We start from the raw sequence: 14,157 nt of genomic DNA on the forward strand, positions 1-14,157 counted from the left end.
ATGGAGCTAAAGATAATTAACAACTGCATGAATTTTACCATCTATTGGCCGTGAGGGAGTGGCCATAAACTCACGTCCTCACAGTGGCATGATTACAGGACTGTGTGTGTGTGTGAGAGATCGTCTATGCCTCCTGGGACAGTTTAGCCCAAAACGGATCATATTGTTACCGCTGTTCCACCTGGGAAATTGTTTTCTCATAACGTTACAAATACAAGGACTAACAGAACGCGTGTTTGTGTGATGAAATGTACAGCCTCCAGCAAAGACTACTGGGACGCTCAAGCTAAAGCAGGTCACACTTTCATCCTGGGAATTTCAGCTCTTTGCAGTGCACACGCCTGCACGTGGAAATTGCACACAGAAGCAAAAACGGATAAAATGGGGGGGGGGGAAGTGCAGTACATGCACACAAATGAATTTATTTCCACTTTCTTTGTGGTATATATGTGTGTATAATGTCAGCTGCACACATGCAGCTATTATCTATATTAATTACAGTCATACACACACATGAAACCATAGGCATGTATATATTATATTAATGTATATTTACATTTATTTGTGTAGCAGCAGAATGAAGGCACACACTGCTCCTATCCTGTGAGAGAAAAGTGACTCTATCAATCTCACACACACACACACACACACACACACACACACACACACACAGAGTGTGGCAGTGAAGCAGAACTAATAGCTTTTAATCCTGACACAGCTGACAACACCACACACACACACACACACACACATGCAGACACAAAGAACACAATCAATGAGAGGCAGAGCAGGAAGAGAAGAATAGGTGATGAGACGAATGGGTTTAATCACATATCCAGAACATAGGAATAAAATGACGAAAAAACTTTTGACCCTCAATAAATAGAAAAAAAAAAACACTTTTACATAATACTTCAGCACAAAATATTTCATTTTGTAGTGCATACAATACATTCTTCCTCTTATATCATCTCAGGGAGTTTTTCTTCACCACCCTCGCCTTAGGCTTGCTCATTAGGGATAAACGTTAGAGATGAACTTGATTTTGATGAACTTTATCATTTTTATTCTATGTTTCTGTACGTCTGCTCTGAGACAATGTCTACTGTGAAAAGTGCTATAGAAATAAACTGAACTGAGAAAACATATGACACAAAAGCAGCAGATAATATTACACATATTATACATATTATACACATATTATACACATATACATGACACAAAAGCAGCAGATAATATTATACATATTATACATATTATACACATATACATGACACAAAAGCAGCAGATAATATTACACATATTATACATATTATACACATATTATACACATATACATGACACAAAAGCAGCAGATAATATTAAATGTATTTTTGTTATTTCTTTCTCTCTCTCTCTCTCTCTCTCTCTCTCCTCCCCAGGCTGTGGTGGGCTATTTTGATATTTTTTTTGACCGAGACTGCACGAACAAGGTGAGTTTGCTTTAACAGCAAACCAATTACAATTACACTCTCCTGCTTTCCTGTCACACCCAAGCTGTGTTTTTTTTTCTCGCACTCAGCACTCGCTCTCCTTCATCAGCCAAACAGAACAGAAATAAAAACAGCTTTCGAGACACAGCATTTTCCGCTGCTCACATATGCTGCTCACTTTCATATCGCTTAAATGTCATTTTTATTCTAACAGCGAAAACTCAGATAAGGAGGTCAGAGTGATCAGAGTTCAGATCAGAATTAGGTTTGAGTTTCATACGTTAGGAATAACAGAGTCTGGTCCATGCTGTTGTACAGATATCACCTGTGTTGATGTGATGTAAAACAGTTACCACCCTGATGTTTATTGTTAAATAACAGCACAGTGTTTATTTTTGTCTACTGTACTGGTCCATGTTAATATAAACCCACAGTCTGAACCTCAGTCAGAGCTGCTGTCTGTTTCAAATCTTCAGATTGTTGTTTTATTAGAATTGGACCTTGTTTAATCAAATTCATTATTAATATCAGAAATGTTTGGATCAGAATCTGAATCTGTTTTTATCAGAATCTGAATCTGTTTTTATCAGAATCTGAATCTGTTTTTATCAGAATCTGAATCTGTTTTTATCAGAATCTGAATCTGTTTTTATCAGAATCTGAATCTGTTTTATCAGAATCTGAATCTCTTTTGTCAGAATCTAAATCAGGTTTCTTTTTCAGATTCTGTATCAGTTTTCATCAGAATCTGAAATTGTTTTTAATCAGAAACTGATTTTTTTTTAATCTGAAACAGTATCAGAAGCTGAATGTGTTTTTTTTTTTTATAAGAATCTGAATCAATTATTATCAAGATCTTGTTTTTTTTTGTTAGAATCCGAATTAATTTTTTTAATCAGAATCTTGAATCAGTTTTATCAGAATCTCAATCTGTATTTATTTATTTAGTCCTTTTTTTTTTTTTTTTTATCAGAGTCTGAATCTGTTACAAGAATCAGAAACAGTTTTTAATCAGAATCTGAATCAGAATGAGTTTGATCCATTATTCTGTCTGGTTCCAGGTGATGTTCTCTACATCTCCTCAATGCACTAAGACTCACTGGAAGCAGACAGTCTTCTTTCTGGAGAATCCGATCCCCGTCCAGTCAGGTTTGTGAAACAGAAACAAGTTAAGTTTCTTTTAATACAGAAATTATGTACATGATGTGATTTTCATTACAGAAACACAGAGACAGTTAAACACATAACAAGCCGCAATATACCAGGAGGACAGACTGTGTTGGAAAAAGTGCACTAAAAGAAAAGAAAACAAATCTATTTTATGACAAAAAAAATACATTTACAACCAAATTACACAGTGATGTGAAAAAGTATTTGCCCCCTCCCTGATTTCTCCTTACTTTTTTGCATATTGGTTACACTTAATTCACACTTAATGGTTTCAGATCTTCAAAAATAACAAGACAAAACAACACAAAAGACTTTTTCCCTTTTCCTTATTTCCTTATATGTCATTTTCCTTATTTGGCTGATGTACAGATGCTGCATAACCCCTGAATAATACAGTTTTGTGTTTTCTCATGTTTTCATTTTCTTTTTGTTTGTTTGTTTGAGGACCTGAAACCATTCAGTGTGACAAAAATGCAATCATACGGGAAATCAGCAGGGGGCAAAGACTTTTTAAAAATGAGTCTGAACAATCTGCCCTGGTGTTGCTTGCTTTGGTAATGGAGATGGGATGGATGCTAAAGATTGGAAACTGAACTTAAAAAAAGTGTCAAGGAAATGCAAAAAAAAAAGAAAGAAAGAAAAAACAACAGTTAAAAAAATTAATTAAAAAATGTAAAAAAATTATAATAATATTAAAAATATAGAAGCGGTTGTTTGAGGATTCTGACCCTCAGAGGAAATTCTGATCCGACATCAACATCGACTGTATTCTGAGATCGTACGGGGAAATGGGTCATGAAAGGGACCTAAAGAAACAACTGCTCCATAAATGGAAACTTGGTAACAAACTAATGCGTCTCAAATGCAGAAAAAACATAGAGCCCTATGTGCCTATGGTCACAGAGGTAAAAGACAACACCGTTCACAGTCACCTGCGTTTTTCTTTTATTAACATCTCCATTACATTTGTGCGGATTTTGTTCTGTAGAAATATTGCTCTTTATGCTAACCTAGCTAACTGATACGCCTGCTATGTCTGTTATATCACGTGTTTTATAACGTGTTGTTTATCTTTATAAGTTGAGACACTGAATAACGAGCAGGTTGTAGATATTTTCAGCCTGTTAGATTTACTTGAGTTGCTCTAAAACAGAGCATGGCGGCCATTTTTAAAAACGTGTTCACTTGGAACAAATTGCATAACGTTTTTATAATGCCTTATATTTAAGTTGCTAATATAACTAGTAGCACATCACATCACTCCAGATCCTCTGTCTGTTTTTTAATAGCACTCTTAAGTGTGTTTCTATTGTTAGTTGTGTTTTTGTTGCTTTGTTTAATGGAAATAGTGGCTCTCTTTAAGAGGAATAATCTTGGTTTAGGGGAAGTTTGTGCATCCAGACAGGTAGGTGTGTGTGTGTGCACACATGTTCCCCTCAGCCAACTGTCCTGACTGATGATAAGTCTGTCTTATCGTAATAGGAATCGGGAAAATGTCATCTGATGTGCAGACAGATGAAGTTCCACTCCGAGATTATAAACGATTTCTGGCCTGCGATAAAAATTCCGCTCGGTCGGCCATGTTTGTTTTGACTCTGCTGATAACCACGTTGGATTTAAGAGGCCGTGTTTCGGTTGGATGTTGCTGCATATTCGAGGATAAAAGATAAAAGAGCCAAGCGCCATGAAGGCCTTATCTTCTCAGATTTTATAGCAGGGTGACTGAGATGTATAGCGTGATTTTAAACGGTCTTCTCGCCTCAGGGATGATTCATATAAACAAATAGACATGTATATAAACAAAGAGAATGCAAGATAGACATTAGAGTGTGTAAACATTCTCAAATCAGCTGATATTTGGAACAGTGCCTTGTTTCTTTAGACACACACACACACACAGTGTTGTCGGAGGAGTATGGAAGTATTTTTCATTTTTTACACACAAATATTACAAGCCCCACAACAGAATGTTAAACGGTTCATAAAAACAAATTAAATTCCTTCACAAATATATCGAGAATGTACTCTTCAATCATTTATTCAAAGAATTAACTGCATCTATTGTGAATATTTATAAGAACATCACACACATATTGGAGCTCCAGTTAGGCTTTTTGCTAATGCCCATGTTCCTCTGCTGCAGGAACACTACCTCATTAACCTGGAAGGTTTTAAAAGCATCATCATTATGAGAAGAAATCAGTAGATTATGTTTCTGATCTAATCAGCATCGCATGTCTGAATGAGTTTTTCTTCCTTCGTCTTCGAGGATGCTCCTGATGGCAGGTTCTACTTGGTTCTGGTATATTAGGCTGGTGGTTGGAGACATGGACATGGAGCAAAAACACGACCAATTTCACAAATACGACTCTTGCTGTGCTGGGGTTTGGAATTTTCACAGTATCTCGCTATTAGTTGAGTAATAGTTGAAGAAAACGCTTGTTGAAGAAAACGCTTGAATGAACCACGTCAAGAATTCGACCTGCTGCTCTAGCTGCAATACAGATGGCCACTATTGGCTAACGTAGCTGTGATTGACAAGGCACATAGAATAAGCCCCTCCCATCCAAAGAGCAAGATATTTCCCTACAAATTCTTAGATTGCCATTTTGTAATACACAGAGAGAATGGGGAATCAGTTTTGTTTTTTTTTTTAAAAAAAGATTTTTATTTGTGTTTTAAAACCACCACTAGAGCTTCATTAAACACAACATTGTGTGTTTATACTGTAGATTCTCTTTTCTTTTCAGCAGTAGGTTGAAAAATCCAAACATTTAATATGACTGACTGAGTGACTGACTGACTGAGTGACTGACTGACTGACTGACTGAGCGACTGAGTGAGCGACTGAGTGACTGACTGAGCGACTGAGTGACTGACTGAGCGACTGAGTGACTGAGTGAGTGACTGAGTGAGTGACTGACTGACTGAGCGACTGACTGACTGACTGAGTGACTGACTGACTGAGCGACTGACTGAGCGACTGACTGAGTGACTGACTGAGTGACTGAGTGAGTGACTGAGTGAGTGACTGACTGACTGAGTGTCTGACTGTGAGTGAGTGAGTGAGTGACTGAATGACTGACTTACTGACTGAGTGACTGACTGACTGACTGAGTGAGTGACTGAATGACTGAGTGTCTGTGTGTGAGTGAGTGACTGAATGACTGACTTACTGACTGAGTGACTGACTGACTGACTGAGTGACTGACTGAATGACTGAGTGTCTGACTGTGTGAGTGAGTGAGTGACTGAATGACTGACTTACTGAGTGACTGACTGACTGACTGAGTGACTGACTGAGTGAGTGAGAGACTGAGTGACTGACTGACTGACTGACTGAGTGACTGACTGACTGACTGACTGACTGACTGACTGAGTGAGTGACTGACTGACTGACTGAGTGACTGACTGACTGACTGACTGACTGACTGAGTGACTGACTGAGTGACTGACTGACTTACTGACTGAGTGACTGACAGTGACTGACTGACTGACTGACTTACTGACTGAGTGACTGACTGACTTACTGACTGAGTGACTGACAGTGACTGACTGAGTGACTGACTGACTGCCTGACTGAGTGACTGACTGACTTACTGACTGAGTGACTGACTGACTGACTGCCTGACTGAGTGACTGACTGACTGAGTGACTGACTGACTGAGTGACTGACTGATTGAGTGACTGACTGACTAAATGACTGAGTAACTGACTGACTGATTGACTGAGTGACTGACTGACTAAATGACTGAGTAACTGACTGAGTGACTGACTGAGTAGACTGTGTTGACTGTGTGAGTGAGTGACTAAATGACTGAGTGACTGTGTAAGAGACTGACGGACTATGTGACTAACGCCTAGTTCACACTACAAGACTTTAACCGTCGGCAGATCACTTTGCTGTTCAGACTACATGACTTCACTGTATGTCTTTTTGTCCATGTGGTGTTCACACTACGCGACGCTTCGAAAATGATCCACAAGAGGGGGTCGCACACCACACCATCTGACAACAACTCTACTGCTTTTCTTCCGGTGACCTCAACCTGTTGACTTGCTCTCTCGTTGGCTGGAGGTCGTAGCTACAATTGACACCACGTGATGTCGAGTCGGCCGACTGTCCCAGATATTTAACATGCCAGATATCTGGATTTTGTCTGCGAGGTGTCAGCGATGCGTCAGCGAGCCTCTTTGATGCATCGTTGAGTAGTTCACACATAAAGATTGCCGAGCGCTGATCACCCGCTGATTTTCCCACGATCACAGACCGATCTGTCGGCGAGCTCGTTAATTTGCAAATCGGGCTTAAAATCCTGTAGTGTGAACTAGGCTTTAGTGACTGAGTGAGTGAGTGACTAAATGACTGACTGACTGAGTGAATGACTGTATGAGTGAGTGAGAGAGTGATGGCTAAAAGTGAAGGTTAAAGAAGAAAGTGGGCTCAATCACAAACTCCTCGGTTAACTCCACTCCAGTAGTTCTAGCGTCCCCTTGTCTCCCATCTCACACTGTTTACACACTGATGGGGTTTTAACAGCACTAGCTGAGCTTTCTTACAGCTCTCACTAGGTCACACACACACAATGATTCCCATGTGAGTACACTTCACAAGAACGGCAAATTTCTCAAAGTCGATCCAAAGGCGTCTCGTATGTCGCGCTTCCACGTGTCCTACAATCGCACTTTTCCCTCAAGACCAAAATCTTTACTGAGGGATGCGTCACTTCCGTTTCTCCGTAATTAAACACATCTGATCTACTGTCACCGGTCAATATTAGTATAGCACTCCTACACTCTGATAATGCTGAAAATGACTGAAAAATCCCTTAAAAAAGCCTGATGGTTGTCCGTACAGATTATGCATCACACCTGCATTGATTTTCCAAATCAAAAGCCTCTTGTTTCACCAAAGATCTTATGCAAACTTCGCTTCCTCATAAACTTTACAACACTACCAGCGTATCTAAGCCCTGAGAATAAATAAAGTGTGGTTTTTGCTTTCCTAAGTCTATTTTATTAGCACATGTTGGCCAACAGGAAGTGCATCCAAATCACATTAAAGTGTAACAGTCAGTCATGGAAACATCCAAGTTCTCTGTGGAGCTTCCGTAGGATACAGTAATAATAATAATAATAATAATAATGCAGAAACAATGTCTGATCACAATCTTTATAGAACCTGTGCCACAAGGAAGTGGAAATGCACAGGTGCACTATATTACAGGTGTGAAAAAGGGCGTAATGGTTAATAACCTCATATCGACTGAGTCCGCTCCTCGGTGGTGGTATCATCCCTACTGCTGTGACCCAGTAAGAAGCCATTATTAGTGAAGAATGACTCCTGTACTCCTGAGACGTACACTTCAGGGCTCTAATGAGAAAGGAGGCAACGTGATTTAATATATTTAACAGACGCAGACAAACATCCTGTGAGGAAAAAATCCCTGGCTGGAAAAAACGCCTCACTCTTGAAGCTCTATCAATTAAATCACCGTCATTTGTCATGCTTTGGTTTATTTGCACGGATCATTAAAACTTGAAAAGTTCTCTCCAGGGGCTCGCAGTAACCCTGACATTTATTTGGCTTAAAGAATTTCCCAGAATGCTTTGTTCCTTTAGAGGTTACAGGGCTGGTTTTTTGTTTGTTTGTTTGTTTGTTTGTTTTTACTAGTCTATTTTTTTTAAGTAATCAACTAGTCATGTTTATTTGTAGTTGTGGAAGTGTTTATGGGGTTTCAGATGCACTGTGGAGAACGAGCTGAGAGCACAGCACGGGAAACTCCTTCTAGCTTAATGATGATGAACCTTGAGTGTCTACAGCAGCGTCCCGGAGGTTTTGACGCTTCAGCCTCAGACGTGTCCAAATCGACTTTAGATCGGATTTGTGCTGCCATGCTCCACTGATCTGACTCTAATCCAGCAGTGTGGGATCTCTCGTGGTCTCGCTCGCATCTCTCCACCTCGGGTAAAAGTGATCTCAAAGTGTTAAAACAGAGAAGTCTTGTACACCTGTGGTGGCCTTCAGTAATAAATAAAAATAAAAAAATACTCTCATGTAAATCAAATAACTGCAAACACAACACATTTGTTTTCTTACAAAATATATATACACATACATACACTGATCAGCCATAACATTATGTCCACCTGCCTAATATTGTGTTGTTCCCCCTTTTGCTGCCAAAACAGCCCTGACCCATTGAAGCATAGACTCCAATAGATCCCTGAAGGTGTGCTGTGGTATCTGGCACCAAGATGTTAGCAGCAGATCCTTTAAGTCCTGTAAGTTGCGAGGTGAGGCCTCCATGGATGGGACTTGTTTGTCCAGCACATCCCACAGATGCTGGATTGGATTGAGATCTGGGGAATTTGGAGGCCAAGTCAACACCTCAAACTCATTGTTGTGCTCAACAAATCATTCCTGAACCATTTCTGCTTTGTGGCACAGCGCATTATCCTGCTGAAAGAGGCCACAGCCATCAGGGAATACTGAATAGTGTAAATGCAGAAAATCTGTTCCAGCCACCCAAAAATATGACCAATACGAAACATATGTAAACTGTTACAAAGAACTGACCCAGGCCAAGCATTCCATGTCAAGAATCCTTACAGGAAGTAATGCCATTAACCTTGGGCTAAAAATAAAACAGACCCACGCCACCAATCTGTCAACAAAAATACGCCCGAAAAATCACCTAGCATTGGAACACATGCAGAAGGCAATGTTGGTATCGTGGGTTGACTCTTTCCTAACAGCTTTCACTGACTGAAAAAAAAATCATAAAATTTGTAAAATCGCTTCGGTTTGCTTTCCACTGATGCTAACAAGACCCCACAGTGAATATGTTAATTCACTAGTCTGTGCAGTCTCTAGAAAGCATCCATCCTCACCTCGACTTCTCAGCAAAGGTCATTCTTTTGTAATGCAGATGCTCGCAGAACGTCCTTGAGGTGTTGGAGTAAACTGAACTTGGATGAAATAAGGGGAAAATATGGATGAAGGGATGTGAGGAGTGTTATGTGAGGGGGATTAAGGATAGGCTGTTTATACAGGAGGTAAAAATAAAACACACACGAAAGAGTTCTCTCAGGAATGTCTTGGAGTGACCAAGAGTCTGTTTAATTCAATAATTGGATGCTCAATAATGGTTCCAGTTTAGTGCACTTCTCCTACACATACGTCTGCATTCATGTGACAGCAGATCACGCAAACGGTGAGGAGTGTCACAGCGTCCTACAGAGTGTGTAGGGAATAGGGAGAAAGGTGGCATTTAGGAAAAGTGACAATATTCCACTTAAAATCCGGAAATTTGAACATGAAATGAGTAAAGAGTTTCATTTACGCTTTGAGTGGTGTGTGAGTGTGTTAAAAACAGGAGTGTTTTATAGCTCTTCGTTTCTCATTATGGCTTCTGTCGCTCTTGGTTGGTTTTTCGTGTGTTTAATGCAAATAATGTCATGATGGACGACTCCGGGTTTTTTTTCTTCCTCCTTTCAATTCCATGCATGGGCAGCGTCCAGCTCAGAGAAAGAGAGGGGGAGAGAGAGAGGGAGAGAGACTGACTCTTAAGATCCTCCAGAATTACACTCTTTAATGAGATTCTGCTTATGAGAGGCCTGATGTTTCCTTAAGATCCTCCTTTAAGACTTTAAAGACTTGAGACTCCTTGAAGTTCCTCTTTTGGGTCGCTATACCATGACGATGTAGAAGAATCATTTTCTGAAGGCAGATACGTGATGGCTTGTTTTACAGTAAGACTCCTCTGATGTTGTTCTGGTCACCAGTTAAAAGGATGTCGGCTCAGCCTGTACACACTCCTCTATTGCAGGAACACTAATCATTTTACTGGAACAGAACAAAATGTGTTTTGTTTATTTATAGGTAACTGTGTGTGGAGCAAGATAACCTCCTCGGACATTACCGAGGCATCAGTTCAGTAACGATATCGAAAAAAGTAGCTCAGTAAGGAGACAGTGAGCTGATAATTCATCATTAAGAGGAAGCAAAGTGTGAACTTTTTAATAAGCATGAGATGGCGCAGCAGTTTCATCTCACTGTATCATCAGAACTGGTTCATTCAGTATCACCGCGCTACGTGTGAGAAAGATAACGGGACGGATGAAATGAAACCTGCCACAAGATTCTAAATGTCTAATTTTCTTCCTTAACGAGAGGTTAAGAGCAATCTGCTAAACATGGCGCTTTTAAACATGCTAACGGTTTCCCAGGCTGAATAACAGAACGAAGGCAGTGCTGCAGCGGGGGATTGTAGCATTTACAGCAGTAGAAGAGACAGAACATCTTCCACTCTCTCTTTCTCTTTCTCTCACACACACACACCTCTTTCCTGTCTTTCTCCTCTCTCTCTCTTTTTCTCACTCTCTCTTCCCATTTCTCTCTCTCTCACACACACACATTCCCCCATGCCCCTCTTTCCCCTCTCTCTCACTCACACACACACACGTCTCTCGTTCCTGTCTTTCTCCCCATCTCTCTCTCACCCCCCCTCCACTCATTTCCCTTCTCTCTTTCCTCTCTCTTTCTCCCAGAAACACATTACCCAATATGCCTCTTCTCTCTCTCTCTCTCTCTCTCTCTCTCTAGCTCTCCCACACACACATTCCCACATCTCTCGTTCCTGTCTTTCTCCCCATCTCTCTTTCTCACCCCCCCTCCACTCATTCCCCTTCTCTCTTTCCTCTCTTCCTCCTCTCTTCCTCACACATTCCCCCATGTCCCTCTTCTCTCTCTCTCTCTCTCTCTCTCTATACTGTAACAGTAATTTGCTTGTTTGCTAAATGAGTAAACATTCATTTACCCCCAGCGGTGGAACATGAACTTAATCAAAGTGATTATCTGTTTTCATCATTGCCGTTCTCTCTCTTCTCTCTCTCTCTCTCTCTCTCTCTCTCTCAACTGTGAAGCTCCTCCTCCTCCATCTGGAGTCGACAGGCTCGTCAGTGATCCTGAGCCTGAAATCATTTTTTAACATTCTTCCGTCGCCGTGAGTTGCGTGTTCGATGGCTGCAGTGCTGTTCTGTGTGTGTAATAGAATATTCGGTGGCGTTAATCAAATGGCTTTATTTTACATTTTTTGGGGTTCTGCCCTACTTCTGAAAGCAATAAGGGGAAATTTGATTACAGGAACAGTTATAGTTATTACAGTGTGGAGGTAGAGCACAGTGCAGAGCTTTTCTTCTCCTGTGATGAAATAAAATCCCTTTTTCTACTGTTTTGTACATTAGATGGCGTTACATTCTGTACACCCTGTGATTTACTGTACTTACGTTGTCAGAACTCCTTTATATTTGTGTATGATCTGTTCAGAGTCTTGATAATCAGTTCATCTAAATGCTACATTTTTAATCTTTCTTTAGACTAATCTCTCTCTCGTTTTTTCCCCCTTCACCTTTCCATACCCAGGTGACGAACTTCCCGGGCGAATAACAGTCTGTAAAAACAGGAAGGACCCACGAGCTTTAATCGTCATACTGAACATCGCTGATGAGAAGCAGACGTACTGCGTGCAGTAAAACACCGATGCTTTCCATCACGGGACCCAGAACGTCTTCGCAAATAGAAATAATGTCGATTTGTTTTAGCCTGTAATGAAGCTCAAAAGAATTTCGACTAGTTTTACTACTTTTTTTCTTGTCGTGACTGAATGATGGAGTTTTGGCCCACCCCCCACCCCCCAGAGAACACACCATTCAGACTTTCAAACATTATGATCTTATATCTGAATGATTGTCTTGAGGCCATTCTTTTCCTCCATCTGTTTAAAATTCAGCCGCTGATGGAAAAAAAAAGCGCTGATATGAGATTTATACTTCACTGATCAGCACTGCTGATGCTAAAACTCATCCTCATCATCGTACCACATCATACATGCGAAGATTCGACAGCGATGAACTGCAACAGTGGTATATGAAGTGTTTAATAAATTTTTTCACACAAAAGTCTCAACTTTGGTGTTTTGTGTTCCACTTTGGAACAATGATTTTCAAAAATCTTTGCAAAATAAAAACCCAATTCTTTGAAACTATTTGAAATACACTGATCAGGCATAACATTATGACCACCTGCCTAATATTGTGTTGGTCCCCCTTTTTGCTGACAAAACAGCCCTGATCTGTCGAGGCATGGAATCCACTAGATCCCTGAAGGCATGCTGTGGTATCTGGTACCAAGATGTTAGCAGCAGATACTTACAGGACTTTTTTTTACAGCATATTTTTGATAGATACTGACCACTGCAGACCGGAAACACCCTATAAGAGCTGCAGTTTTGGAGATGCTCTGATCCAGTGGTCTAGCCATCACAATTTGGACCTTCGTCAAACTCGCTCAAATCCTTACACTTGTCCATTTTTCCTGCTTCTAACACCTCAACTTTGAGGACAAAATGTTCACTTGCTGCCTAATATATCCCACCCACTAACAGGTGCCATGATGAGGAGATCATCAGTGTTATTCACTTCACCTGTCAGTGCTCATAATGTTATGCCTGATCGGTGTATATATTCCAAATTTGGTGTCAGTTTGTGTATAAATGTGTTGAAACGTTTGTGAGAAAATTTTTGAAAGAAAAGGCTTTTATCGCTTCAGTGCCTTTCCAGAGATGTATAGATTCTACACTAAACTGTGTTGAAGCTGTTCTTCAGTCAGAACATTTTTTCCTTTAATTTGTCACCTGGTGGGCTGGTTTTGAGTGTTTAACAAAGCGCTGTTTACTAAGGTTGGTGAAAACAAACCAGAGCAGAGGATCTGCAGTGTGATCACCTTGAAAAGTTCAGAGGAGAATGATCAGACTGGTTTAAGTCGACAGGAAGTCTATAGAAACTGAATTAATCATTCTGTACAAATGTGCTGAGGAGATGAATCCCAGAACACACATCAAACCTTGAGGTTAACAAACAGGAGCACAGACTCACCCGTGAGCTCATTAATTTTCTCTGATCTCTTTCATGAATAAGATCATCTCACATCTCTCTCACTCAGTGTTTTTTGTTTTTAGGTTAAATTAAAGTTACTATTGTATCCCTATTTTATTCCTAATGAGCAAGCCTGGACACTCGTTAAACACTGAAACGCTTGAACAAGATTATGCAGAAACATAATATACGCTTTTGAGACGTGTTTCTTTACAGCATCCCATAATCCCCAGCTCAGTAGTGTCATTCATCTGACCCTTTGCGGCAACAATTCTGTAATCTGTACCACTATAATATAACTACGCTAGTTAAATAACTCCAAATGTAACACAGATAAAGTTTCTTTATTTCTTCCGCTTCTTCTTTCCGGACCTGCCTGATCCATCTAGACGCTCTATACCTGTTAGGAGCTGCTGAGGATAGATCTGTGTAGACAGCCCGTGACCCAGGGGACTGCTGTGGATAGAACCACTTGGAGACCATCACGCCTCTCTGAACTGCCGTTGCATCAGTCAGCTTTCAGCAGGAAGGAATTAGAGCTGAGTCTATAATGAACTCAATTCCTTGTGAATATTAA

The 14,157-nt window shown here is 40.3% G+C and overlaps 1 protein-coding gene across 1 annotated transcript in view; it reads left to right on the forward strand.

The window, feature by feature from the left end:
• prmt3 (protein arginine methyltransferase 3) overlaps positions 1–12,605 on the forward strand; it is a 60,026-nt gene extending 47,421 nt beyond the window's left edge. The window contains exons 14-16 of the mRNA XM_058401407.1: positions 1,422–1,472; positions 2,534–2,621; positions 12,070–12,605. Coding sequence (XP_058257390.1) covers positions 1,422–1,472; positions 2,534–2,621; positions 12,070–12,179 — 249 coding nt within the window. The 3' untranslated portion in view covers positions 12,180–12,605. The remainder of the gene's footprint in view (positions 1–1,421; positions 1,473–2,533; positions 2,622–12,069) is intronic.
• Positions 12,606–14,157: the final 1,552 nt, after the last annotated feature.

Source organism: Hemibagrus wyckioides, linkage group LG10 (assembly GCF_019097595.1).
Source record: "Hemibagrus wyckioides isolate EC202008001 linkage group LG10, SWU_Hwy_1.0, whole genome shotgun sequence".
Taxonomy (NCBI): Eukaryota; Metazoa; Chordata; class Actinopteri; order Siluriformes; family Bagridae; genus Hemibagrus; species Hemibagrus wyckioides.